Source organism: Schistocerca gregaria, chromosome 2 (genome assembly GCF_023897955.1).
Source record: "Schistocerca gregaria isolate iqSchGreg1 chromosome 2, iqSchGreg1.2, whole genome shotgun sequence".
Classification (NCBI taxonomy): Eukaryota; Metazoa; Arthropoda; class Insecta; order Orthoptera; family Acrididae; genus Schistocerca; species Schistocerca gregaria.
The window spans coordinates 583,019,747-583,044,935 of record NC_064921.1 but is presented as its reverse complement, the minus strand read 5'-3'; the positions used below and the strand labels follow the sequence as shown (position 1 = coordinate 583,044,935).

The following is a 25,189-nucleotide window of genomic DNA, read 5'->3' as shown; positions in this document are numbered from 1 at the left end:
AGAGAGATTTATATAGGGAGAGATAAAGGTGTGAAAAAAGTCGAAAAAGTGTTGGTTTGAGATGAGCTATGTTGATCATGTGCTGAACTTAGGTTGGTGAACAACAATGGGTGCAAAGGTTGGGTAGTTATGTTGTCTCCAGATCACGTTAAAGGGTGGGGAAATTCAAGAAAATTTCGAAAAAAGTTTCGAAAAAATAATTTGCGAAAAAATAAAATTCGAAAAAAATTTTCGAATAAAATCTCGAAGAATATGTGTGTAAATGTATTCAAAGGACTGGTTATGTACTGGCAGGTTATGATAATGAGGCTAACAATTGTTTGATGAAGAAATAATAACGTGTAAACCTGTGGGAAGCTGCTAAAAAATGATCGGTTATGTGGGAAAAACGGGAATGGAAATAAAACGAAAGTTGTTGGAAAAAACTGAGATGGTTGTGTAATGGGTGAAAGGAACTGAAGCTGTGAAATAGTATTCACGAGTTTACATGAAATGTTTGTAAACTTGGAACAATGGATTTTATAGCAGCGGTTATGTTGAAAACGTTGAAAATTTTAGGTTATGGTTTGGAAGTAAATTACGTATTATTGAGGATTTCATGAAGGATGGATCTCATTTCGGGGCAGGATTTTAGGAAGTCGTATCCCTGCTGGAGAGCCACATTCAGAGTCTGATCCAGTCCCGGGAAGTATCCTGTCAACATAAGAAACTTCCACATGGGAAAAATATATTAAAAACAAAGATTCCAAGACTTACCAAGCGGGAAAGTGCCAGTAGATAGGCACAATGAATAAAGCACACAAACACACACACACAGAATTTCTAGCTTTCGCAACCGACGGTTGCTTCTTCAGGAAAGAGGGAAGGAGAGGGAAAGACGAAAGGATGTGGGTTTTAAGGGAGAGGGTAAGGAGTCATTCCAATCCCGGGAGCGGAAAGACTTACCTTAGGGGGAAAAAAGGATAGGTATATACTCGCGCACGCACGCGCACACACACATATCCATCCATACATACACAGACACAAGCAGACATATTTAAAGGCAAGGCTATAAGCCTTTAAATATGTCAGGTTTTGCACTTGGATATTCAACAGGGATACGATTCCTGTGGTAGGGGTTTGGGATTGGGAGTGGCACAGAGGTGGACTAGAATTTTGTGTAGGATTTACCTCATTTCATAGCATAACAACAGATTTCAAGCCTTGAAAGATATGGTTCAATTATTCGCATACGGGGGGGGGGGGGGGGGGGGGGTGCTCTCCTTTGTAGCTGGTTCTTTGGGGTGTTGGAAGGTTTGGTGGTTTGTGGAGAAATGACACGTGAGATCTGTTCGAGGACTAAGTCTGGAAGGTAGTGCCAGTCTATGAACACCTTGGTCAGAACCTTTGCATACTGAGAAAGGGAGTTCTTGTTACTGCCATTGTGCTATCCCCAGGTGGCCAGTCTGTATGGGAGGGATTTTTTGGTGTGGAGGGGGTAGTAGCTGTTAAAATGCAGCTACTGTTGGTGGTTGAAGGGTGTAACTGACTGATGTGCGACTCGAGGTATCTAAGAGGAGGTGGTAAACATTCCGGAAGATGGCACACTGGGCTTAGAAGGACCAGCATTTTCTATTCCAGTTCTACTACAAACTTGTCTAGCCCATCAGAGTCCAGGCCACTTGTGAAAGTAGCCATGTGATATACCAGCTCTGCTGCAATCATTGTACATCTACATCTATATGGATACACTGCAAATCACACTTAAGAGCATGGCAGAGGATCCATCGAACCACCCTCACAATAATTCTCTTTTATTCCAATCTCGAACAGTGCACAGAAAAAACAAACACGTCTATATTTGTGTGTGTGCCCTGACCTCCCTTATCTTATTATGATGATTATTTCTCCTTGCGTAGGTTGGTGTCAACAAAATAGTTCCTCATTTGGAGAAGAAGAGTGGTGATTAAAATTTCATGAGAAGATTCTACTGCAATGAAAAATGCCTTTGTTATGATGATGTCCACCCAAAATCCAGTATCGTGTCAGTGACACTCTTGCCTCTATTTTGCGATAATACAAAATGTGCTGCTCTTTTTGAACTTACTCGATGTAGTCTGTTAATCCTATCTGGTAAGGATCCCAGACTGCACAGCAGTGCTGCAAAACAGGATGGACAAGTGTAGCACAGTCAGTCTTTCTACTACATCTGTTACAATTTCTAAGTGTTCTGCCAATAAAATGCAGTCTTTGGTTTGTCTTCACCAGAACATATTTTGTTTGTTCCTTCCAATGTAATTTGTCTGTAATTGTAATTCCTAGGTACTTAGTTGAATTTACGGCCTTTAGATTTGACCGATTTATCGTGTAACTGAAGTTTAAAGGATTCATTTTAGCACTCATGTGGATGACCTTACACTTTTCATTATTTAGGGTCAATTTCCAATTTTCGCTCCTTACAGATATCTTTTCTAAATCATTTCACAATTTGTTTTGATCTTCTGATGACTTTACTACACGATAAATGACAGCATCATCTGCAAACAACTTAAGACAGGTGCTCAGATTGCCTCCTAAATTTTTTCTATCAATAAGGAACAGCGTAAGGTTTATAACTCTACTGGTGGGGAACACCAGAAATCACTTCTGTTTTACATTACAACTTTCCACAAATTACTACAAACTGTGACCCCAACTGTGACCTCTCTGACAGGAAATCACGAATCCAGTCACATAACTGAGATAATTTTCCATAAGGCGTAATTTCACTACAAACTGTGACCCCAACTGTGACCTCTCTGACAGGAAATCACGAATCCAATCACATAACTGAGATAATTTTCCATAAGACGTAATTTCACAACAAGCCACTTGTGTGGTACAGTGTCAAAAGCCTTCTGCAAATCTAGAAATTTGAAATCCCTTATCAATAGCACTCAACACTTCGTGTGTGTAAAGAGCTAGTTGTGTTTCACAAGAACGGTGTTTTTTCAATCTGTGTTGACTGTGTATCAGTAGACCGTCCTCTTCGAGGTAATTCATAATGTTTGAAAAGAATATATGTTCCAAAATCCTGCTGCACACCAACATTAATTATATGGGCCTGTAATTTAGAGGATCACTCCTACTACCTTTCGTGATTATCGGCGACACCTGCGCAACTTTCAGTCTTTGGGTATCGATCTTTCATTGAACAAGCGGTTGTATATTGCATCAGCATACTGTGAAAGGAATGTAACTGGTATACAGTCTGGACTGGAAGACTTGCTTTTATTGAGTGATTTAATTTGCTTCACTACTCTGAGGATTCCTACTTCTAAGTTACGCATGTTGGCAGCTGTGTTCGATTCGAATTCTGGAATATTTACTTCGTCTTCTTTGGTTAAGGAATTTTGGTTCCATTACTATAATTCAGAGAAGGCATTGATTGTGTCTTGCTGCTAGCATACTTTACATATTACTAGAATCTCTTTGGATTTTTTGGCAGGTTTCGAGACAAAGTTTTGTTGTCGAAACTTTTAGCATTCATTTAAATTTGGCATGCTTTTTTCATTGTTCCTTCAACAGTATTCTGACCTGTTGTGCGTCCCAAGGGGGATCAGCTCCATCATTTGTTAATTTATTTGGTATAAATCTTTCAATTACTGTCAATCCAGTTTCTTTGAATTCACGCCAAATTTGGTCTATGCTTACATTGTTAATTTGGAAGGAGTGGAGACTGTCTCTCAGGAAGGTGTCTGATTTTTTGAACAGCTTTTTTGAATAAGCCTAGATATATTTTTCGTTTATTTTTGGAGGATTTGGAGGTTACAATATTCAATCTCATTACGACAACCCTGTGTTCACAAATCACTGTATCTATTTTGATTCCTGTTACTAACTCAAGATTACTTGTTGCTAAGAGTTCAAGTGTGTTTTCACAACCTTTTATTATTCGCGTAGGCTCATGAGCTAACTGCTCAAAATAATTTTCAGAGAATGCATTTAGCACAATTTCAGATTATGTTTTATGCGTAACTCTTGATTTAAACATGTATTTTTGCCAACACATCAAGGGTAAATTAAAGCTATAATTGTACGAGTCAGTTATGTGTTTGAAACTAAACTCAAATTTTCTTTGAACCTTTCAACAATTTTACAACCTGAATAGGGAGGTTGAACAAGAATGACCTCTGCCCATACTAACTCACAGGAACTATCTACTACAGTTTCGCTACGAGATAAGTTACTTCTTACAGCAATAAACACACCACCACCAACTGTGTTTAGCCCATACTTTTGTAACACCATTAGGTAATTCGCAAAAATTTTGGCCGAACTTACCTCCAGATTTATCCAGCTTTCAGTGCCTGTAACAACTTTAGCATCTAAGCTTTCTATTACTTCTTGAAGCTCTGGTACTTTCTCAGTTATGACGATTTACAACTGATGTACCAATGGTTCCTGTACCTATATTCCTCCTGTGATCGACCTGCACCCTTTGAGACTGAAGACCTTTTTGTGTTTCCATGAGAGCCTTTAACCTAAAAAACTGCCCAATCCACATCATACAGCCCCTGCTACCTGTGTAGCTGCCTCCTGAGTATAGTGGACCCCTGACCTATTAAATGAAACCTGAAACCCAACCACCCTATGGCGCAAGCCTACATGGTCGCAGAACTGTCTGAGCCTCTGTTTTGTACCCTCCACTCGGCTCTGTACCAGAGGTCCACAATAGGTCCTGTCGACTATGGTGCAAATGGTTAGCTCTGCTTTTATCTTGCAAGCAAGGCTCGGAGCCTTTACCACTTCTCTTAGCCTCTCAAAACCAGAGATAATCTCTAACGATCCAAAGCAACATACATCATTGGTACCAATGTGAGCCACCACCTGCAGTAGGCTGTGCCCTGTGCTTTTCATGGCATCTAGAAGGACCCGTTCCATGTCTGGAATGATTCCACACGACGTGCACATATAGTGCAGAATGCTTTCTTTCCCTCCTCAGCAGCCAAGTGGGCCCATAACATGCCTAACACTGGAGCTCGCAACTACCAATAATCCCATGTCGTGATTGCCTGGATCTTGAAATCTGAGAGGTTTCAACTGAAACACATCAAGTGTCTGCAGTTGGCTGAGGGACAATGTCAGACACAGGCAGCACCTGGAACCCGTTTGTCGGACTAACTGCAGAGGCCTTACATGTGGCCCCCTGGGAAGTCTTTCACCACCTGCCATGCCCCGAACTGGCACTTGACCACAGATGAGAGGTCAACCTCAGTATGAGCAGTAACGGACTGGTCACTGGTGCGGACAACTGGCGGACTCATGTGTGCTGGAAAATCTGCTGGATTCCCATGGATGGACCACAACTTCCCTGTATCAACCACAGCAGCTTCAGGCTGAGTAACCACAGCCATCACAGCCATCACAGCCTGCAGCTGAGAGCGAAGTATCACCACATTGGCGTGCACCCACACACAGTAATCACAGTCCCAGGAATCACAGCTTTTATATTGGTATGACTACCAACAGTCTGTTTACCAGGATAATGGCCACTGCCAAATTGTGGCCAAGAGCATGGTAGATCACCCTGCAGCACAACATGCAGCTGAACATAATAAGTTTGCTTTCAATGGCTGCTGCACAACCAGGGCCATCTGGATCCTTCCCTACACTAACACCTTTTCTGAACTGCACAGGTGCAAGTAATTCTTTCAACACATTCTCTGCTCCCAAAATTATCCTGGCCTCAACCTATGATAACTTACTGTCCCCATACATTTGACTCAATAGTTCATACCCCCTCCAGCCCATCATCTCCTCTCTATAGATGTCCCCTCAGCCTCATTGTGGTCTGCCCTCTGAAAGCTCACACTCCTGTCTTTCCCCTCCCCTGTTCCTCACCATTTACACCCCCAACCCCCTACCCCTCAGCCTCCTGACGCTGTGCCTGCCAGTGTTCTCCGCCTCAGTCTAGTCCATGCACACTCCACTAGACAGTGCCTGTATCCTGCTATCTCTCCCCCTCCCCTGTCCCATTCCAGGTTGCTGCTCAACATGACAGTTGTATTCATTTCTCTTGTATCCATTTCCCAAGTATCAGTCAATCATTGCCTAATGCTTGCTCTGAAACTCTCACAATCTCTGTTTCAACTTATTCAGGACCCACTTTCCGATTTATTACCTTTTGCAATCTCTTTAGTTTTAATCTGCATTTCATAAACATTAAATTAGGGGGGAACAATTGCTATAAACACTGTGTCTACATGGCACGGTGGTTAACGCAACTGCCTAGCAAGCAGGAGATCCTCAGTTCGAATCCTGGTACCACACATATCTTTCCTCCTCAACACTGATTCTGCGAAAATTGTCAATGCAGCTGACATCAATTGCCCATCCAATTCCTCCTCTTCCCTTTCTCCCCCTCCACCATCAATTTTCATAATAAATAAATTATTTTCAGAGTTCACATCTACCTGTGGAAATCGTTTTCAAAATCTTTGACTCACTGTAACTTTATAAATCTCTAGGTTTCTTCCATATAGGCTGTCTCAAATCTGTTGGGTCAAACTGAAACAGGTGATAGTGGGTCCACAACCGATCATATTGACATAGGGAGCCAGTGGTTGGTAGTGCATATTTATCTGTTACAGACATACACAGTGTACTGTGCATAACCACAATGTTAGCTCATAGCAACTGTTCAAAGTGACAACCGTCACATGTATGGCAACAGTGTATAAAGTTCTGCTGCACCCTCTCTCAAGGATCCCTGGTGCCCGTTGTACCAGGAGACAGGCAGCTTCGACCCTAGCAAGCAGACATTCACCTGTTTCTATGGAGGTTTCATACAACAATGTCTTGACATTACCCAGAGAAAAGTTTACAGGTGTAAGATCTGGCAGTTTCACTGGCCATGGGACAGGACCTCCTCATCCAATCCAACAACATTGGTGTGTGTTGTTTGGGTGCTTGCCACATTTACATCAAAGTGGGGACCTCCTCACCAAATCCAACAACGCTGGTGTGTGTTGTTTGGGTGCTTGCCACATTTACATCAAAGTGGGCTGGTGCATGATGGTGTTGAAACCACATCCTTTTGCAGACAACCAGAGGTACAGTGTCCAAGAACTGTGGCAGCACATAGTTCAGTAACACCACCAGTCAAATGGCAAGACAGCAAGTAAGAAACTATTAGATGATCATGGATAATGCCTGCCATTACACTGACAGAGAATCATTGCTGGTGGCCATTGATGTGGATGGCATGGGAATTGTCCTCACTCCAGGCATGGCTGTCACAGCTGTTTAAAACACTATCAGGGTGAATGAGATCTCACCTGTTAACAATCAAACTGCACAAAGTCCAGCACTGCACTGTATAATCCACTGGCAGAAGTGAATGCAGGGCTCAAAACTCCAGTGGTCCCTGCACTTGCACATGGTCTTTATGACAGGGGTGTAAAACATGTTCCACCAGTCATTTCCACACTGTATCCTTTGAAGTGGGCGTTTCATGGGCAAGTTGCTAGGTGGTCAGTCACATGATTCAACACCATCTCCTCAAAGTCTGGTGTTCTGACATGTCTTTGGTCAGAACCTTGGCCAGCTGTAAGGTGTGAACAACCCCATTTCTTGTATGCTGGTATCCCCAGGAATAATTTTTTTCCAATGAGGATGAAGTCTGTTGGAAAGTGTTCTGCTTAAATGTATGTACTTCACATACTGCACACAGTAACACACCTTAACATGGCGGCATCACAAGCTGTCTGATACAATGGACAACTGATTGGTTGGTTGGTTTGTGGGGGTTAAAGGAAACAGACTGCTACGGTCATTGGTCCCTTTTTCCAAATACTAAAAACACTCACAGAGGATAAAAACGATCAACAGACGATAAGACAGACGACACAGAACAAGAGAAACGTAGACAAAGACCAGACAAGACGAACTAAAATCACACAGAGTGTGACGTTGGTTGGCCGACCATACAAACAAAAACACATGAAAAAAAAAAAAAAATCAGACAAATCGTAGGTCATAGGCCAGAATCAACACAAAAACACACACTTACATTAAGCGATAAAATCCCCCTGCCCGAATAAAACGCAGAACTATGTCCGCTATGGAGTCGTCAGATAAAAGCGCAGAGAGCGTATCAGGCAGCGCAAAAGTCTGCCTGAGCACAGTTAAAAGGGCGCACTCCAACAGAATATGGACCACCGTCAAGGACGCCCCATAACGACAAAGAGGGGGATCCTCATGACACAGTAAATAACTGTGCATGAGTCGGGTGTGGCCAATGCGGAGCCGACAAAGGACGACTGATTCCCTGTGGTTGGCTCGCATGGATGACCGCCACACAGTAGTCGTCTCCTTGATACGGCAGAGTTTGTTTGGCACGGGCAGGTTGCGCCAATCAGTGTCCCATAAATCGAAAACTTTGCGGCGTAATAGTGCCCGCAAATCAGTCGCTGGGAGGCCAATCTCCAGAGATGGTGCACTAGTGGCCTCTTTTGCCAGGCGGTCAAGTTTCATTTCCGGGTATCCCAACATGGCCCGGGGTCCAAACGAAGACCACAGATCTGCCGCAACGGGCAAGAGTATGCAGGGACTCCTGGATAGCCATCACCAGACGAGAACGAGGGAACACTGGTCGAGAGCTCGTAAACCGCTCAGGGAATCACTACAGATAACGAAGGACTCAACTGAGCAGGAGCAGATATACTCTAGGGCACGAAAGATGGCAACCAGCTCAGCAGTGTAAACACTGCAGCCAGCCGGCAACGAACGTTGTTCAGAATGGTCCCCTAGAGTTAGTGCATAACTGACACGACCAGCAACCATCGAACCGTAGGTATAGACAACGCCAGAGCCCTGATACGTGGCCAGGATGGAATAAAAGCGGCATCAGAAGGCCACCGGAGGGACTGAGTCCTTCGGGCCCTGTGCCAAGTCGAGCCGAAGGTAAGGGCGAGGCACACACCATGGGGGTGTACGCAGAGGGGCCCGGAAAGGAGGTGGTACAGGGAAACACTCAAGCCCGTAGAGAAGCTGTTTGACACATACGGCGATCGGACAACCCGACCGGGGCCGACGTTCTGGCAGACGGATGACTGACTGCGGGAACAGGACATGATAATTTGGATGCCCGGGCGAGCTAAAAACATGGGCAGAATAAGCAGCCAGTAATTGTTGGCGTCATAACCGCAGTGGAGGGACACCTGCCTCCACAAGTATGCTGTCCACAGGGCTGGTCCGAAAGGCACCAGTGGCAAGGCGTATCCCGCTGTGGAGGATTGGGTCCAGCAGCCGCAACGCAGATGGGGATGCTGAGCCATAAGCCAGACTCCCATAGTCCAGACGGGACTGGATCAACGCCTGGTAAAGCCGTAGTAGAGTAGATCGGTCGGCGCCCCACCCGGTGTGGCTCAGGCATCATATAGCGTTTAGATGCCGCCAACACACCTGTTTAAGCTGCCGAATATGAGGCAGCCAAGTCAACCGGGCATCAAAAACCACCCCCAAAAACCTATGTGACTCTACCACTGAAAGAAGCTCGCCGTCAAGATAAAGCCGCGGCTCCGGGTGAACAGTGCGTCGCCGGCAGAAATGCATAACGCAGGTCTTGGCTGCCGAAAACTGAAAACCATGCGCTACAGCCCAAGACTGCGCCTTGCGGATTGTGCTCTGTAGCTGACGTTCAGCAGCTTCAATGCCAATAGAGCTGTAGTAAAGGCAGAAGTCGTCAGCATACAGCGAAGCGGAGACAGAATTTCCCACGGCCGCAGCGAGCCCGTTAATGGCTATTAAAAACAGACAGACAGAACAGAACCCTGTGGCACACCGTTCTCCCGGACTTGGAAGGAACTATAGGAGGCCGCGACATGCACGCGGAAAGTACGATATGATAGAAAATTGCGGATATAGATCGGCAGAGGGCCCCGAAGGCCCCATCCATGAAGCGTAGAAAGGATGAGATGACGCCATGTCGTATCATACGCCTTCCGCATGTCGAAAAAGACAGCGACCAGATGCTGACGGCGGGCAAAGGCAGTACGGATGGCCGACTCCAGGCTCACCAGATTGTCGGTGGCGGAGCGGCCTTTACGGAACCCACCCTCAGACGGAGCCAGAAGGCCTCGAGACTCCAGTACCCAATTTAAGCGCTGGCTCACCATCCGTTCAAGCAACTTGCAAAGAACGTTGGTGAGGCTAATGGGACGGTAGCTGTCCACCTCCAAAGGGTTCTTCCCTGGTTTCAGAATGGGGACAACAAGACTTTCCCGCCATTGCGACGGAAACTCACCCTCGACCCAAATGCGGTTGTAAAGATCGAGGAGGCGTCGCTGGCAGTCCACTGAAAGGTGTTTCAGCATCTGAGAGTGGATGCTATCTGGCCCAGGAGCGGTATCAGGACAAGCGGCGAGGGAACTTCGAAATTCCCACTCACTGAATGGAACATTGTACAATTCAGGATGGTGAGTGCGAAAAGAAAGACTCCAATGTTCTATCCGCTCCTTAATGGAGCGGAAGCCCAAGGGGTAGTTGGCAGAAGCGGAAGTCATAGCAAAGTGCTCTGCCAAGCGATTTTCAATGACGTCGGAGTCAGTACAAACTGCTCCATTCAGTGAGAGCGCAGGGACACTGACAGGGGTCCGATAGCCATAGAGGTGGCGAATCTTGGCCCAGACCTGTGATGGAGTGACATGGAGGCCAATGGTGGACACATATCGCTCCCAGCACTCCTGCTTGCGTTGGCGGATAATGCAGCGGGCTCGCGCACGCAGCCGTTTGAAGGCGATAAGGTGGTCGATTGAGGGATGTCGCTTGTGATGCTGGAGTGCCCGCCGGCGAGCTTTAATCGCTTCAGCGATCTCAGGCGACCACCAAGGCACAGTCCGCCGCCGAATGGACCCAGAAGAACGGGGAATGGCAGATTCGGCGGCAGTAACGATGCCGGTGGTGACCGATTGAACCACTGCATCAATGGCATCGTTAAGAGAGAAGCTCAATAACAGCAGTGGAGGAGAACAAGTCCCACTCAGCCTGATTCATAGCCCATCTGCTAGGGCGCCCAGAAGACTGACGCTGTGGCAGTGACAGAAAAATCGGAAAGTGGTCACTACCACACAGGTCGTCATGCACTCTCCATTGGACAGACAGTAAGAGGCTAGGGCTACAGATGGAAAGGTCAATGGCGGAGTATGTGCCATGCGCCACACTGAAGTGTGTGAAGGCACCATCATTTAAGATCGAGAGATTGAGCTGCGCCAATAAATGTTCAACGATGGCACCTCGACCTGTTGCCACTGAACCACCGCACAGATGGTTATGGGCGTTAAAGTCGCCCAGTAACAGGAAAGGTGGAGGCAATTGAGCTATCAGAGCAGCCAGGACATGCTGCGCGACATCACCATCCGGTGGAAGGTAAAGACTGCAGACGGTAACAGCCTGTGGCATCCACACCCGAACAGCGACAGCCTCTAAAGGTGTGTGGAGAGGTACAGACTTGCTGTGAAGAGAGTTGAGGACATAGATGCAGACGCCACCAGACACCCTTTCATAAGCTGCCCTGTTCCTGTAATAACCCCGATAGCCACGGAGGGCGGGGGTTCGCATTGCCGGAAACCAAGTTTCCTGCAGAGCAATGCAGAGGAAAGGGTGAAGGCTGATAAGTTGGCGGAGCTCAGCTAGATGGTGGAAGAAACCGCTGCAGTTCCACTGGAGGATGGTGGTGTCCATGGCTGATAAAGGCTTGACGGGACTGGGAAGGTAGATTATGCCGCTGGGTCACCTGCTGCCTCCGATTTAGCACCTGTGATAGTGCTTTCCATGGTGTCTGATGGACCGGCGAGATCAAGGTCCTCACCGGACGCCAGAATCTCCACCGCATCCTCAGACGCAGAGCTGGAAGGTTGCGGTGGGATGGCTGCCACCGCGAGTTCCTTGGGCTGAGAGCTCTTCTTGGGTTTCTCACGCCGTTCCTTGGGTCGCACAGGCTGGGAGGGCTTCACCGATTCAGTCTCCGGGACGGAGGAGGATCGTGAAGCCCTACGACCAGCTGATTGTGGGCACTTACGCCATTGTCGGTCGTCAGGCAACTCGCTGGCGGAAACCTGGGAAGGGAGGGACCCAAGGGACCCCTTGCGAGCGTGAGAAGCCGAAGAAGTTGGACACTTCTCCGGCTTAGAAGTGGGGACGGACGTCCCCGATGGGTGGGATGGTGTTGCTCCTGGGGTAGGTGGCGCAGGAGCAACCCGGTGGGTAGAGCCTCCCACTGGCAAGGGGGCAGGAGGAGTTTTACTACTCGTCAATCCGGCCACAACTGGAGAAACAGACGGGGCTAGCACAGGTGTTGTAGCAGCAGCGTAGGAAGATGTCATTCTCACAGGATGGAGTCGGTAGTATTTCCTCTTGGCCTCAGTATAGGTTAGTCGGTCCAGGGTCTTGTATTCCGTGATTTTACACTCTTTCTGGAAAATTCGGCAGTCTGGCGAGCAAGGTGAATGGTGCTCCCTGCTGTTGACACAGTTGGAGGCGGGGCACATGGAGTATTGAGATGTGGTGGGCGTCCGCAATCTCGACATGTGAGGCTGGAAGTGCAGCGAGAAGACATATGGCCGAACTTCCAGCACTTAAAGCACCGCATGGGGGGAGGGATATAGGGCTTAACGTCACATCGGTAGACCATCACCTTCACTTTTTCCGGTAATGTATCCCCTTCGAAGGCCAAGATGAAGGCACCGGTAGCAATCTGATTTTCCTTCGGACCCCGGTGAACGCGCCGGACGAAATGTACACCTCGGCGCTCTAAATTGGCGCGCAGCTCTTCATCAGACTGCAAAAGAAGATACCTATGGTAAATAACTCCCTGGACCATATTTAAACTCGTATGGGGTGTGATCGTAACGGCACCATCCCCCAACTTGTCACAAGCGAGTAACCGTCGTGACTGGGCAGAGGATGCCGTTTGTATCAGGACTGACCCAGAGCGCATTTTTGACAAGCCCTCCACCTCCCCAAACTTGTCCTCTAAATGCTCGACGAAGAACTGAGGCTTTGTGGAGAGAAAAGACTCCCCATCAACCCTCGTGCAAACTAAGAAGCGGGGCGAATAACTGCTACTGCCATCCTGAGACTTACGTTCCTCCCACGGTGTGGCCAGGGAGGGGAACGTTTTCAGATCGTATTTCTGAGCGGTAAACTGAGCCCGAGAACGCTTAGAGACTGCTGGCCACCAGCGAGAGACGATGTACCACGCTTCATTGCGGGTCATCCGCCCTGATGCCACCTACTCCGACCAAGGGCCCTCCCCACGGGCGCCACCCAGCCACGGCAAGAGCCACCTGGCAGGATGGCCGTTGCCGGGAGTCCCGATACCCCAGGAGGATAGGCATCTACTCCTTGGCATACGTGGGGAGTTAACGGCGCAGGCATCAGTAGAGCGATCCCTGTGTTGTCAGGGGGCTACAACCAACAGGGTAAATGGCGGCCCCACCACAACGGACTGGCTACCGTGCTGGATGTTAGGTAACATGTGGTCCATGGTCGCCGTCGGTGCAGAAAGAGGCACTGCACAGTGCAAGGTGTTATCTGCACGCAGAAAAAGAGTCATGCCCAAGAGATGGAGAGCGGATAGGACTGCAGTTCAACGGTGTATAACCTGGCGAAAGGTCTGATCGCAAGATGGACACAATGCACCAAGTAAGGCGCCCTTCCCCAATCGGCTCGCTCTTCAGAAAATTTTGAGAGATGGAGGTCAAACCCAACAGGGGACCATCATATAAGGCCGAAAAGTTTGAGACTCCTTTAAGTCACCTCTTACGACAGGCAGGAATACCGCGGGCCTATTCTAACCCCTGAACCCGCAGGGGGCAATGGACAACTGAAACCAGGGATAGTGGTGTGCGTGCTGCAAAATTAATGTGCTAATCGATGCATGCGGTGATAATGATGCACATGCTATGAGCTAAATCGTGTACAATATGCCTGCTTGGTGGTCAGGTGTGCACACTGTTTTATCACCCTCTGCCTGTTCCAGTAAACAACAGAACCCCTGGATCTTTGTGAGAGTGCAGAAGAATTACATGTACTGTTTGCAACACATGCATTGAGACTGGCAGTTGTCACCATGAACAATTACTATGAACTATGTTGTTTTTATGCAGTGTATACTGTGTAAGTCCATAACACAATAAATATGGATTTCTGACCACTGATCGCTATCGCAATACACACTAAAGCCATGGGACGCTATGAATATATACAGATGGCAGCAGTATTGCGTACACAAGGTATAAAAGGGCAGAGCATTGGTGGAGCTGTCATTTGTACACAGGTGATTCATCTGAAAAGGTTTGCAACATGATTACTGGCACACAATGGAAATTAACATATTTTGAACATGGAATGGTAGTTGGAGCTAGACGCAGGGCACATCCTATTGATCACTGACAGGAAATGGTTGTGTTCGGCGACTTTGGGACCATTTGTAGCCATGTTCTCCAACAAAGATGAAATTTTTATGGTTGACAACATGCCATGTTCAAAGGGCGACAATTTTTTGCGATTGCTTTGGAGAACATTCTGGACAATTCGAGCAAATGATTTGGCCACCCAGCTTGCTCGACATCCCATCAAACATTTATAGAACATAACTGAGAGGTCAGTTTATGCACAAATCCAGCACCGGCAAAACTGTAAATTATGGACAGCTGCAGAGGCAACATAGTTCAATATTTTGGCTGTGGACCTCCAGTGACTTGTTGAGTTCATGCCACGTCAAGTTGCTGATCTATACCTGGCAAAAGGAGGTGTTCTGACACGATAGTAGGAGATACGTCATGAATTTTCACTTCAGTGTTGTGGGTTATTGTATCTCTAACACCTGTTTCAATTTGAAAGAAAAGGTTTGAGACACCTTTTACATATAAAAGTTCTTACATGTTTTTTAAACCAAGTGCTATTGATAATTAAATAATTATTTTTGCAAAATTCTACCAGCCAGCTTCCTCCTCTACTCCTTTCTCGCAGTCCACGTTCTCCTACCATTTTTCCTTCTCCTATGTTTCCTGCTATGGAATTCCGGTCCCCCACATCACTACTACATTATCCTCTCCTTTAACTACCTGAATAATTTCTTTTATCTCACCATACATTCTTTCAATCTCTTCATTCATCTGCATAATAAATAGACATGTAAACTTGTACCACAGACATGGGTGTTTGCTTCAAGTCTGTCTTGGCTACAATAATGTTTTCACTATCCTGTTCTTGATAGATTAGGCGCATTCCCATTTTTGTAGTCATTATTGCACGTATTCCTGCATTACTTCTATTTGATCTTATATTTATAACCCCTTCCTTCCTGCCACCACACTTCACTTATTGCCTCTATTATTCCATATAATTTCATTTTATCTTCTTCGATTTTTAAACTCTGTTACCTTTGTACTCAATCAAGGGATCCAACATCGATGCTCTGACCTGTAGAATGCCACTTATTTTTCCTGATGACAACATCCTCCTAAGTAGTACCTGCTCAGATATCAGAATGGAGGACTGTTTTACTTCTGGAATATCTTACCCAAGAGGATACACCATTATCAACTGCCCACATAGCAGAGGTGCATGCTCTTTAGAAAAGCAAAGGCTGCAGTCTCTCCTTGCTTTCAGCTGTTCACAGTAACAGCACAACTAGGCCATGTTTGCCAATGTTTTAAGGACACGTCAGCAAGTCATCCAGATTGTTGCAGACTGAAAAGGTTGCAGCCCCTTTCGGGAACTATAAGTTGGTCTGGCCTCTCCATAGCTACCCTTCCATTATGGTTGAATCTGTGGTGCAGCTACCTGCATCGCTGAGGCATACAAGCCACCCCAACTCACCAAGAGCCATGGTTTCTTGGGGGGGGGACTTGGAACATAGTCTCTCAGAGTTTTAGGAGTACAGCTGTTAATATCACAACATACATTAAAGTTCTAGAATATACAGCATTAATACTATAGCACTGAAAACTCACTACTCACAATTTCATTCATATAGTCACATTTATCTTTAGAATTATTTTCATGAAAATTGACAAACAAATATTACATTCACTAATGACATATTATATAGTATTTCATACCTGTATGTAGCGATGCCACAGAACACAGCCATATACGCAAAGTATAGAAGTTAGCAGCTGCAGTAGAAGCCACAAGACAATATTGAATGCCTGTGTGCGTTCAAACAGCTCTTTGCCATTCTTTATGCACAAAATGGCTTCAGTTACCATTATAGCACCATATACCCAACACTGTGTTCCCACACGTTTGCACAATGGATTTGTAACGTAACTATAATACTGTCTGCAAAACAAACAAACAAACAAAAATTCAGTAAAGATGCAAAGAGTGGAATACCTCAGTAACTTGCACATCTGCAAGCAATAAATTGTGCAATAGATTTGTACAAATAATTTCTTGACATCCAACACAGGACAGATACACACACTATATGGTCAAAAGTATCTGGTTAACCCTTAAATAATGTGGAATTAACCACTAGAGCTCACGAGACATGGACAAGTCAGTATAAAAAAAGGTGAAGTCAAAACTATTGTTAGCAGAAGCAAGTAACAGCACAATGGACTGGTCAGGGGAGCTGAGCAACTTTGAACATGCACCAGTCATTGGATGTCACCTGCATAACAAATCCACCTAATGCCTTCTTAGGCTGTCCAAGGCGAATGTTGACAATAAGACTGAAGAGAAAATCCGATATCTAAGACATCCCTAAACAATGATTGCACCTGTCCATTAAATTTCACAATCAAAGTAATTTTGGAATGGACATTTTGCTAACTTTGCATTTACCCAGTTACTGAGAATAACTGACACTGTGTACAGCACCAAATGTACACAGTGCACCATGGTTTTTATGGCACAGCTCAGTTGCTTGGGAGACTGATCACATTCATCTACCTAACCCAACATATGAGAACACTTGTATGTATTTGCAACCCACAGGGCAGAATTGGGACAACTTATCTCTTGCTAACTTCACCTTTAGGCAAAAACACTTATTATATGATGTGACATCTTAGCATGTTAGTTTTATAGTGTGTACATGGTGGTGTTATTCACGAAAAATATAATCACTTGCGAGTAGTTAAAACTGTTTAACTGTTTGTTCAAACAGAATACGGACCCAAGTTACAGGGTAGAGCATTATAACTGAGATTAAATTGTTTTATTCTCTAGCCAAAAAATGTATGTGCTGATTACATATTTAAAGCAAACTAGAGCATCTGCAATGCAAATGAGCAGGAAATAGTTACATGATGGCTGTAGAATATATGACTTCAAACTGGATCTGCCCAATTTCTCTAAACCAGATACCAAGCACCTGAGTGGGTATTCATCTTGTTACTTGCCTACAGGAATAATTATGAAAGTAATCCAAAATCAGAGATAAAAGCAACACTGCAATACCTTAAATACTTCTAGAACAGATGGAGAAGATTAGTAATTCAGATTTTTTTAAAAAAATATATTAATCTCAGTTTCAATCGAGATGATAGATGTAAACTCAGTACAATACAACATGAAACAACATACCTGAAATCACCAGTCTGTCAGTTCTCATGAAGAACCAAAATCCCATAATGTACTGAAAATAAATTTGTACTTACAGTGTCACACATTCAATGTATGAACTGTCAAATATCTGCTCACAAAATTGGACAACTGAGCCCTGTTGAAAAGTAACCTGCTAATCTACTGACTGGTGCTGAAGCACAGATTAACCAGTTTTTGAAACCATGACATAAATGGCTTTGGAAAACATTAGATGAATGAACAGGTGTGACAGGTGCAACAAGATGCCCCTCGTTTGCCTGCCTATGCAACACTCAACTCCCCCACTGACTGACTTATCCTCTGAAGATACTGAAAATTACACTTAAAGACAGCATAAATACCAAAATTGCTATGCACCTCAGAAATTAAATAAATTGTAGCAGCAATTCTCATTACTTTCTTTGGCTACAAATTGATGTGAAGTAAGTTGCAATAGCAAATTTCCTATCTGACCTAATTACCGGGAAAAAGCCCTAGATCATTTATACTGCCATGTTAATCATTGCGTTTGCAACCTTGTTGAGTTGGATGGAGATAACATTTACACTGACTGTCACTAATAATTTTAGTTGAGTTGTGCTGAATGTTTATTAATGCACTGGGTGATTACTTATAGAGGTAATTTAGATTTTAATGGAGACAGTCTTTCACTGGTTTTACTAATTCAAGTGTGGATGAAGCCCTCCTGAAGAAGATACTGTACATTTCTTGTTCAGCACATGATTCAATAGGGTGCCTACTACACCCACCAACAGTTTCAGCTGCAGTCTGCCAACTGAAATCTAGAACGAGCTTCATCGCTAGGACTTAGCCACTGGAAGGAATATCGTAGTCTAACCGCATCACCAGATGGAAGAGTAAGCTGCTGCCAGATATCCCTGAAGACGAAGAGCTAGCCCCAGGAAATGACTGCCCCAACTTCTTTGGAGATCACTCCCTCATTGCTAGACCAACACAAAAAATGGGACACACCTCCACCAAATGGAGAAACACCTCGGCCACTTGCTCACATGCCCTGTATTGGAACGAACTCGCACACCACAGTACTTGATCCAGGCAAATAACAAGGTCATCAAAGTTACAGCATTTTGTAAATGCAGGGTGGTTAAGGCAATGAATGAAATCATTAAGAGTATTCTTGAGATTTGATTTATGACCATTTTTGAAATTTTAACACAACAGTTTTCGGTCAATAACTACTATGTTCAAAACGTTAATTTAAAAACGTTAAAAGAGATGGACAAATTTTATAAGAAGATTATCGGAAGTACAATATTATTGCCATGTACTGAAGGACGAAATCAAAGTATTATTGTTGAAGCAGAACATGTCTGCGTAAAAATTGTAATACATAATTACATGACAAGCAGTGATATAATTCAGAGAACTCAAAACATCACTAAATCCAAGAAAAATTAGTATATATCAGTTTACCACAAGGACAAATGCAATTACAGTACAAGCTTTAATTACAGATTCCCACTTCATTTAGTTTCCAAGAGTAAAAATTTCTTAAATTAAACCAATAATTAAATGACTACTTACCTAACAGACGGTGCAACAAAGACACCAATAAGAACAAGTCGAATAACCACAATCGGGTGGGATGGTGGCATTTCAAAAATGTGTTTAAGGAAAAATGTGTTTAGCTCTGAGACTTGCCAAAAAATGACAAGCTGGCAAAGAGCAAAAAAGCGCATGTAAGTGCAAGATGGATCCAACCATCTAACTTGCATCCAACTCCCAGGTGTGAACTGTAAAACTGCACGCTTTATTTTCCCTGAAGTTGTTCGAATATCCCTGTCAAAAAGTAAGTAGTTAAACAGCTTTTATACACAATATTTATTTTGAAAAATTATTTTAGTTAATGAACTACAGGCTCACTCAAACAGGAAGCAGGCTGCCCTCACAAGCAGACACACTGCTGTCCACTGCAACTAGTGACAAACAACACATCACAATGGTCTCCTTGTTTCATGACAATGGTTGCTGGTTGGTAGGAAGCAGACACAAGGAACTACAACAATATTTGTAAAGACTGCTACACCAAGAAAAGGGTTTTGATTTTATTCTGCTAAAATATTCCTGAGATTACAGTTTTTCCCAAGTTCAAATTCCAAATTTCCATGGACCAAATTTCATTGGCTGTGAGACTGCTCATGGTCAGATGCCAAGTAATTTATTAGTAAATATATGCAGTTAAGATATATTTGTAAATGTGATATACAACAAATGACACAATCATTATGGATAATTTAATATGTTTTAATATAAATACATTATCATTGAGAAATACACAAACCAGACTAAATTCTGCATTATTTTACTGATCAATTTACATTAAACTCAGATAATGCTGCAGCCTACACATCTCTGTAATCCTGACTAGGGTAACTGCATTAAAAAATAAAAATAATAAACACTACGCTGACACATACCATGGTCAATAATTACATCTTCCACACACCACCAAATAATCATGACAGAAGCGATACTCAAAACTGGCATAGACAACTTACAGTCCTCGACACACCAACACATTCTTGAGCGATTGCTTTCCATTTTTCTGCACTCTTTAGATTATTTACACTGTTTAAAATGGCACCAATATTCTTTTGGATTGTCACTATAATAGTCTACTTTCACTTATGGGGATCGTTACTACATTATATTCCTTTTTTTTTCACACTGATATGTGCAGATTTAAAACCCAACATTTTAACTTTATAAAGCTTCAAAACTTTAATTTTTCTTGGAATGATTCTGCCCCTTTGTGAGGATTTGTCAAAATTTCTTGGTATCGGCGTTCAGAGATGACAAGACACTTCAAATCTCATGACCCATCCACAGTCAGAACCCACACACTTCTTTGGTGTGTAGTATACAACACAAATTGTGATTTATACAAGGTGTTAGGAAATTCCCTTTACTAACTTCTAGGACTTGTACTGGGATGTCAATAGATAATATTCTGAATTGGAACCCATGTCCAGAAATGCTCCGTTCACATGCTACAACCATTTGAAAGCTGTTGATAAAGCAGCCATCTTTACAAGTAATTGACTGTGTGTGACACAATACATCACTTGTTTTACAATTCCACTCATTAACAGACACAAAAATTGCTCATGTAATCGACAGGTTCTCTTCAACATGATGCAGTCTGACTTCCAATTTGGGTGTGCAGCATCTCCTTGGAGCACCGCAGTCACACCTGCTGATAGTGCAGCTACCCTTTCTCAAAGCTGTTGCATTAATTGTGGTGAAAAGGGCATGCAATGGAGTCAGATCTTGAAGAGGATGCTCTCAATAAAGGTGACAAGCAGCTCTTCCATTATTGTGAGCTTTGCCATTCAGAGGAATCATGTCAGTGTGTTCTGCAAACGCGTACGCAACAATGTTGCTCAACACTCACAGACATGTGAATGAGGCTTGACCCAGGTCAGACAGGTAAAACAAATGTCAGATGACTTCAGCCGTTCAAACGTAACTAGCTCCCACCATGACTACCCCGTTGCATACTTACCTAGCAAATATGTTTTCAAATAGCTATAGCATGGAAATGGTACCTTTTGGGACATGGGGTCCTATTCAGAATGTTATTTACTGACTCCCATCTCCAAGACCTGTAAGTTTAAATCAAGCAATGGAAAATACAGGATGGAATAATAACAGTATCATGAAAAGGAAATCTGCTGCTCACCATATAGCAAAGATGCAGAGTCACAGGTAGGCATAACAAAAAGACCATCACACAAAGTTTTCTGTCAAACAGAGCCTTCATCAGAACAGACAAAATACACACACAACGCAACTCACACAGGCTGTCAAGGCCCGACTCTACGCAAAAGCTTTATGTGACAGTCTTTCTATTGTGCCTATCTGTGACTCAGCCTCTCTGCTGTCTGGTGAGTAGCACCTTTCCTTCTCATAATATTGTCACTATTCATTTTTCTAAGTTTGTAATGGGAGTTCCCAAACACCCTGCATTATACCACTGATTAGCAAAAGATGCCTATCAAAAGATTTGGATCAGTTCTCAACATTGCTACACTTGTAAAACAGTCTGAAGATGGGTCACCAGCCCCACATTGACTCGCAAGGCACATTTAAGATAATCACAACAGTAACACTAATGACAAATGGTCTGTAGCATTCTAACTAAACTAAGAAAAGATTAGAAACCAACCAACCTTTGGACATCAGAACTGAACACTGCTAACAGTCCATGTAACTTCCACAAAAATTTCCCCAAAGACAAAGCAGGATATCAGTTCAAAAAGATGCTGTGCTCTACTGTGGAAAGGCAGAAAATCAGATTCATGATGGTAGATAGTATGTGTAATTTTTTCTTCCAAGCTGTTTCTCCTGAAATAATCTAACTTTGGTTTGGTTCTCAAGGCATAAATTATTTGTGGGTGAGCTGTAAGTTCATAGAACTCATGTACAAGTGTTATTCAGAAAATAAGATCTGAATTGCCGAAGGTAATCGAATGTCGCATGAACACTGAAACACACATACACACCAAATCCTGGCACGTCTTGCTCGACAAACAAAACCATTTTCATTGGTACTGTTGCAGTGTGCTGTTTAGTGTGTTAGTCCACAAAGTTTAAATCAATTGATTAGCTTTCTGACTGTGAAATACAGTAGTGATTCAGTATTTGACAGCAGCGGATAATGCATCAGTTGAAATTTATCAACTAATATGTGAGGTGTATAGCCCCAAATGTGATGAGTGACAGCAGAGTGCATAAGTGAGTGAGAGCGTTCAAGGACGAAAGAGAAAATTTCCACGATGAACTGCTACCAGGTCGACCATCACTGATCTCCGATGATTTGATCAAAGCTGTGGATGAAATTTCAACTTAAGCATTGCAATTTCCAAATGTGGGTAGAACAACTTAGCACAAAATTGTCTCTGAAAAGTTATAATTTTGCAAATTGTGCACATGCTGGGTTCCCAGGCTGTATACTGAGAAACACAAAAGGAAAAGAATGTCTTATACTCTTGATTTTTTTAGCCCAATACCATAAGGAAGGCAATCAATTTTTGGAGGAGAACACTGTCACAGGGTACACAACATGGCTTTTTCACATGACCCCAAAGTCTAACTAAATGTCAGCCAATGGAATGGTGTCACATGACATTATCAGTCAAGGTCAGTACCAAGCACATAAACTTAATACCCAAGGTTATGGCAACCATATATTGGGACACATATGGAGTCTTGTCATGGACTCTTCTGGAAGGGAACAGACTGTCCATCCACCATACAGGCCAAACTTGGCCCAGAACAATTTTCACTTGTTCCGCTACCTAAAAGAGTTTCTTGATGGCAGCACTTTGCAACAGATAATGAGGCGAAAGAAGCAGTTAAAGACTAGTTATCTTCACAGCCAGTAGATGTTTATGACTTAGGATAGCTTGTTGACCATTTTGACAAATGTTTAAACAGGTATGGAAACATGTAGAAAAAGAGAGAAAAATGTAAAGCAGGTGTATCCAATCCACAGCCAGCATGCAGCCCAAAGCAAGTATCAATATGTGTCTGGCAAAGAACTCAGAAGATACATATGGTGAAACAAACACCAAGGACATGATTGTCATGTATCAGAGTGCTTTGGAACCTGTGGGAAGAATCTACAAAGAACATGTGGTGGAACAGTCAGTGAGGTCATGGCTGTCATGTTGTAAAGCACACTCTGTGACAAGATAGCGTGTGTCAGTATACATCCTCTACTGCTTTCCTGGTGCTCCCTCTGTCTCTAAAACCCTCCTCTCTTAGGATGAATGTGCATAGGCAGAGGGTACATACTGGCAACACACTATCTTGTTACAGAGCATGCTTTACAACATGGCAGCCATGACTTCACTGCCTCTTTCACCATGTTTCATCTAGATTCTTCCCTCAGACACCAGTTACTCACAACAGTGCAAATGTAAACTGACATTATATCATCTCTTTCAACCTTGCTGGCCTACATTTACATTAATTTCTTCGGTCTCAGCATTTCTTCTCAGTAACTATGCCTTCCTTCACTCCCTTTTAGTTTTCTATACCTTTTATTTTTCAATCTGCATATTTTTCTCTGCCCACCACCTCTACCACACACAATGCACATCACTTCCTACTCTTATTAACTCATGCACAATGTTTTGTCAGCAATCTATATCTCACCTATTACCTTATCTTCCACCTAAAGCTCTCAAGTTTTCAAATCTCATTAAGTGCAGCCCCAACAATCAGACTTTCCTTCTCATCCCATCTAGTCAGTCTTGCCTAACACAGGGTTCAGGTCGGTTTTCTGAAGTCTCCCCATTTCCTATACTTCACCAGGCCTTTTCCTTCATCCCTCTCCCTTCCTTTTCAAACCTTCTGCAATAAGAAAGAGCCACTGGCTCCAGAAGTTTGCAAGTTTCAGTACCTTTGCATGTCAGTTCTCCTGGAACCACTTGGTAAATAGATTTTGTTTCATCTATCTAACTGATTGTACTTCCAAAAACTGATTATTTCTGTTACCATATTTAACAGAGACACTTTAAACTTAAAATGTGTTACAACAACCAACAACATCAAAAATAATAATGAGAATTTCTTCTGAAGCAAGAGGCACAATGGTATCAGCATAACCATGATCAAGAATGTCACAAATAGATTATTACCAATCTTGACAGACATTTAATTTCCTCTGAAGAACAGGATACATCCAATACAACAGAAAAGACACATAGTGCAACCTATCCCTGACAAGGAAAACCCCACAATGACCTTACCTGCCAATCACCACTATCACTTTACTCACTGTCTCACAAACCTAGGAATAGACTGATCGTGATCAGCTGAGTGAATATTTATGCAAGTTCAATCTGGTTTTCATGAACACTGCATTAACTATGGTAACTGATGACCTGAAATATACCACTGAAATTTACTGACGCTGACATTACTAGACTTCCACAAAGTATCTGATACTGTAAACTTTGATATGTTGCCCAAAAGAAAAATGTGACATCTAAAATCTTCAGATAGTAGACAGAAGCGTTTGGAAAGCTAACTGATAAACAAAAAGCATGATACTGTCTAAGGGAATGAGAAATCATTCTGAAAGCAAGTTCCCTCTGAAGTGCTGAAGGAGTCATCCTCAGTTGTCTATGGTTCTCCTTGAATGTCTCAACATCTCATCAGTTCTGCACTGTCATAAATAACACTTCTAGGGCAGTGTCCTCCAGCTTTACTTAAGCGCTAGCCCTGTAGACAACAAAACTGCTGTCGAGATAAATGCCGATCTGTCTTCAGTGTTCTAACAAATGCAAAACTTGGGACTTAAACCAAATGTGAAAATCTCCTAAATAATTATATAACTGGCTATCAAAAAGAGTCCTGAAGTCTATAAACAACTGCCTCCTTTTTTTCTCTTCCAGTAAGGTGATATAATCCAGCACAGTATGTTCAAAGAAAACTCTACATTGCCAGAACTAACCCTGAATGTTTGTGTGTATTACATCCGCAACATCTGCCTATTTGATTATATCAGTGTTTCACATATCCTGCCGAGTTAGGAAAATTGCAGCCAGACAAGTTACACACCTACTATGTACTG

At 43.5% G+C, this 25,189-nt stretch overlaps 1 protein-coding gene across 8 annotated transcripts in view; it reads right to left on the bottom strand.

Moving 5' to 3' along the window:
• LOC126333600 (phosphatidylserine synthase) overlaps positions 1–25,189 on the bottom strand; it is a 150,191-nt gene that overhangs the window by 47,839 nt on the left and 77,163 nt on the right. For all 8 annotated transcript variants that reach the window (XR_007564315.1, XR_007564301.1, XR_007564295.1 and 5 more), the window contains exons 5-6: positions 19,129–19,383; positions 16,089–16,311 (exon numbers count right to left, since the gene is read on the bottom strand). Coding sequence is in view for 5 of the 8 variants with exons in the window: in XM_049996749.1 (XP_049852706.1) it covers positions 16,089–16,311; positions 19,129–19,383 (478 nt within the window). In the remaining 3 variants the exon portion in view is untranslated. The remainder of the gene's footprint in view (positions 1–16,088; positions 16,312–19,128; positions 19,384–25,189) is intronic.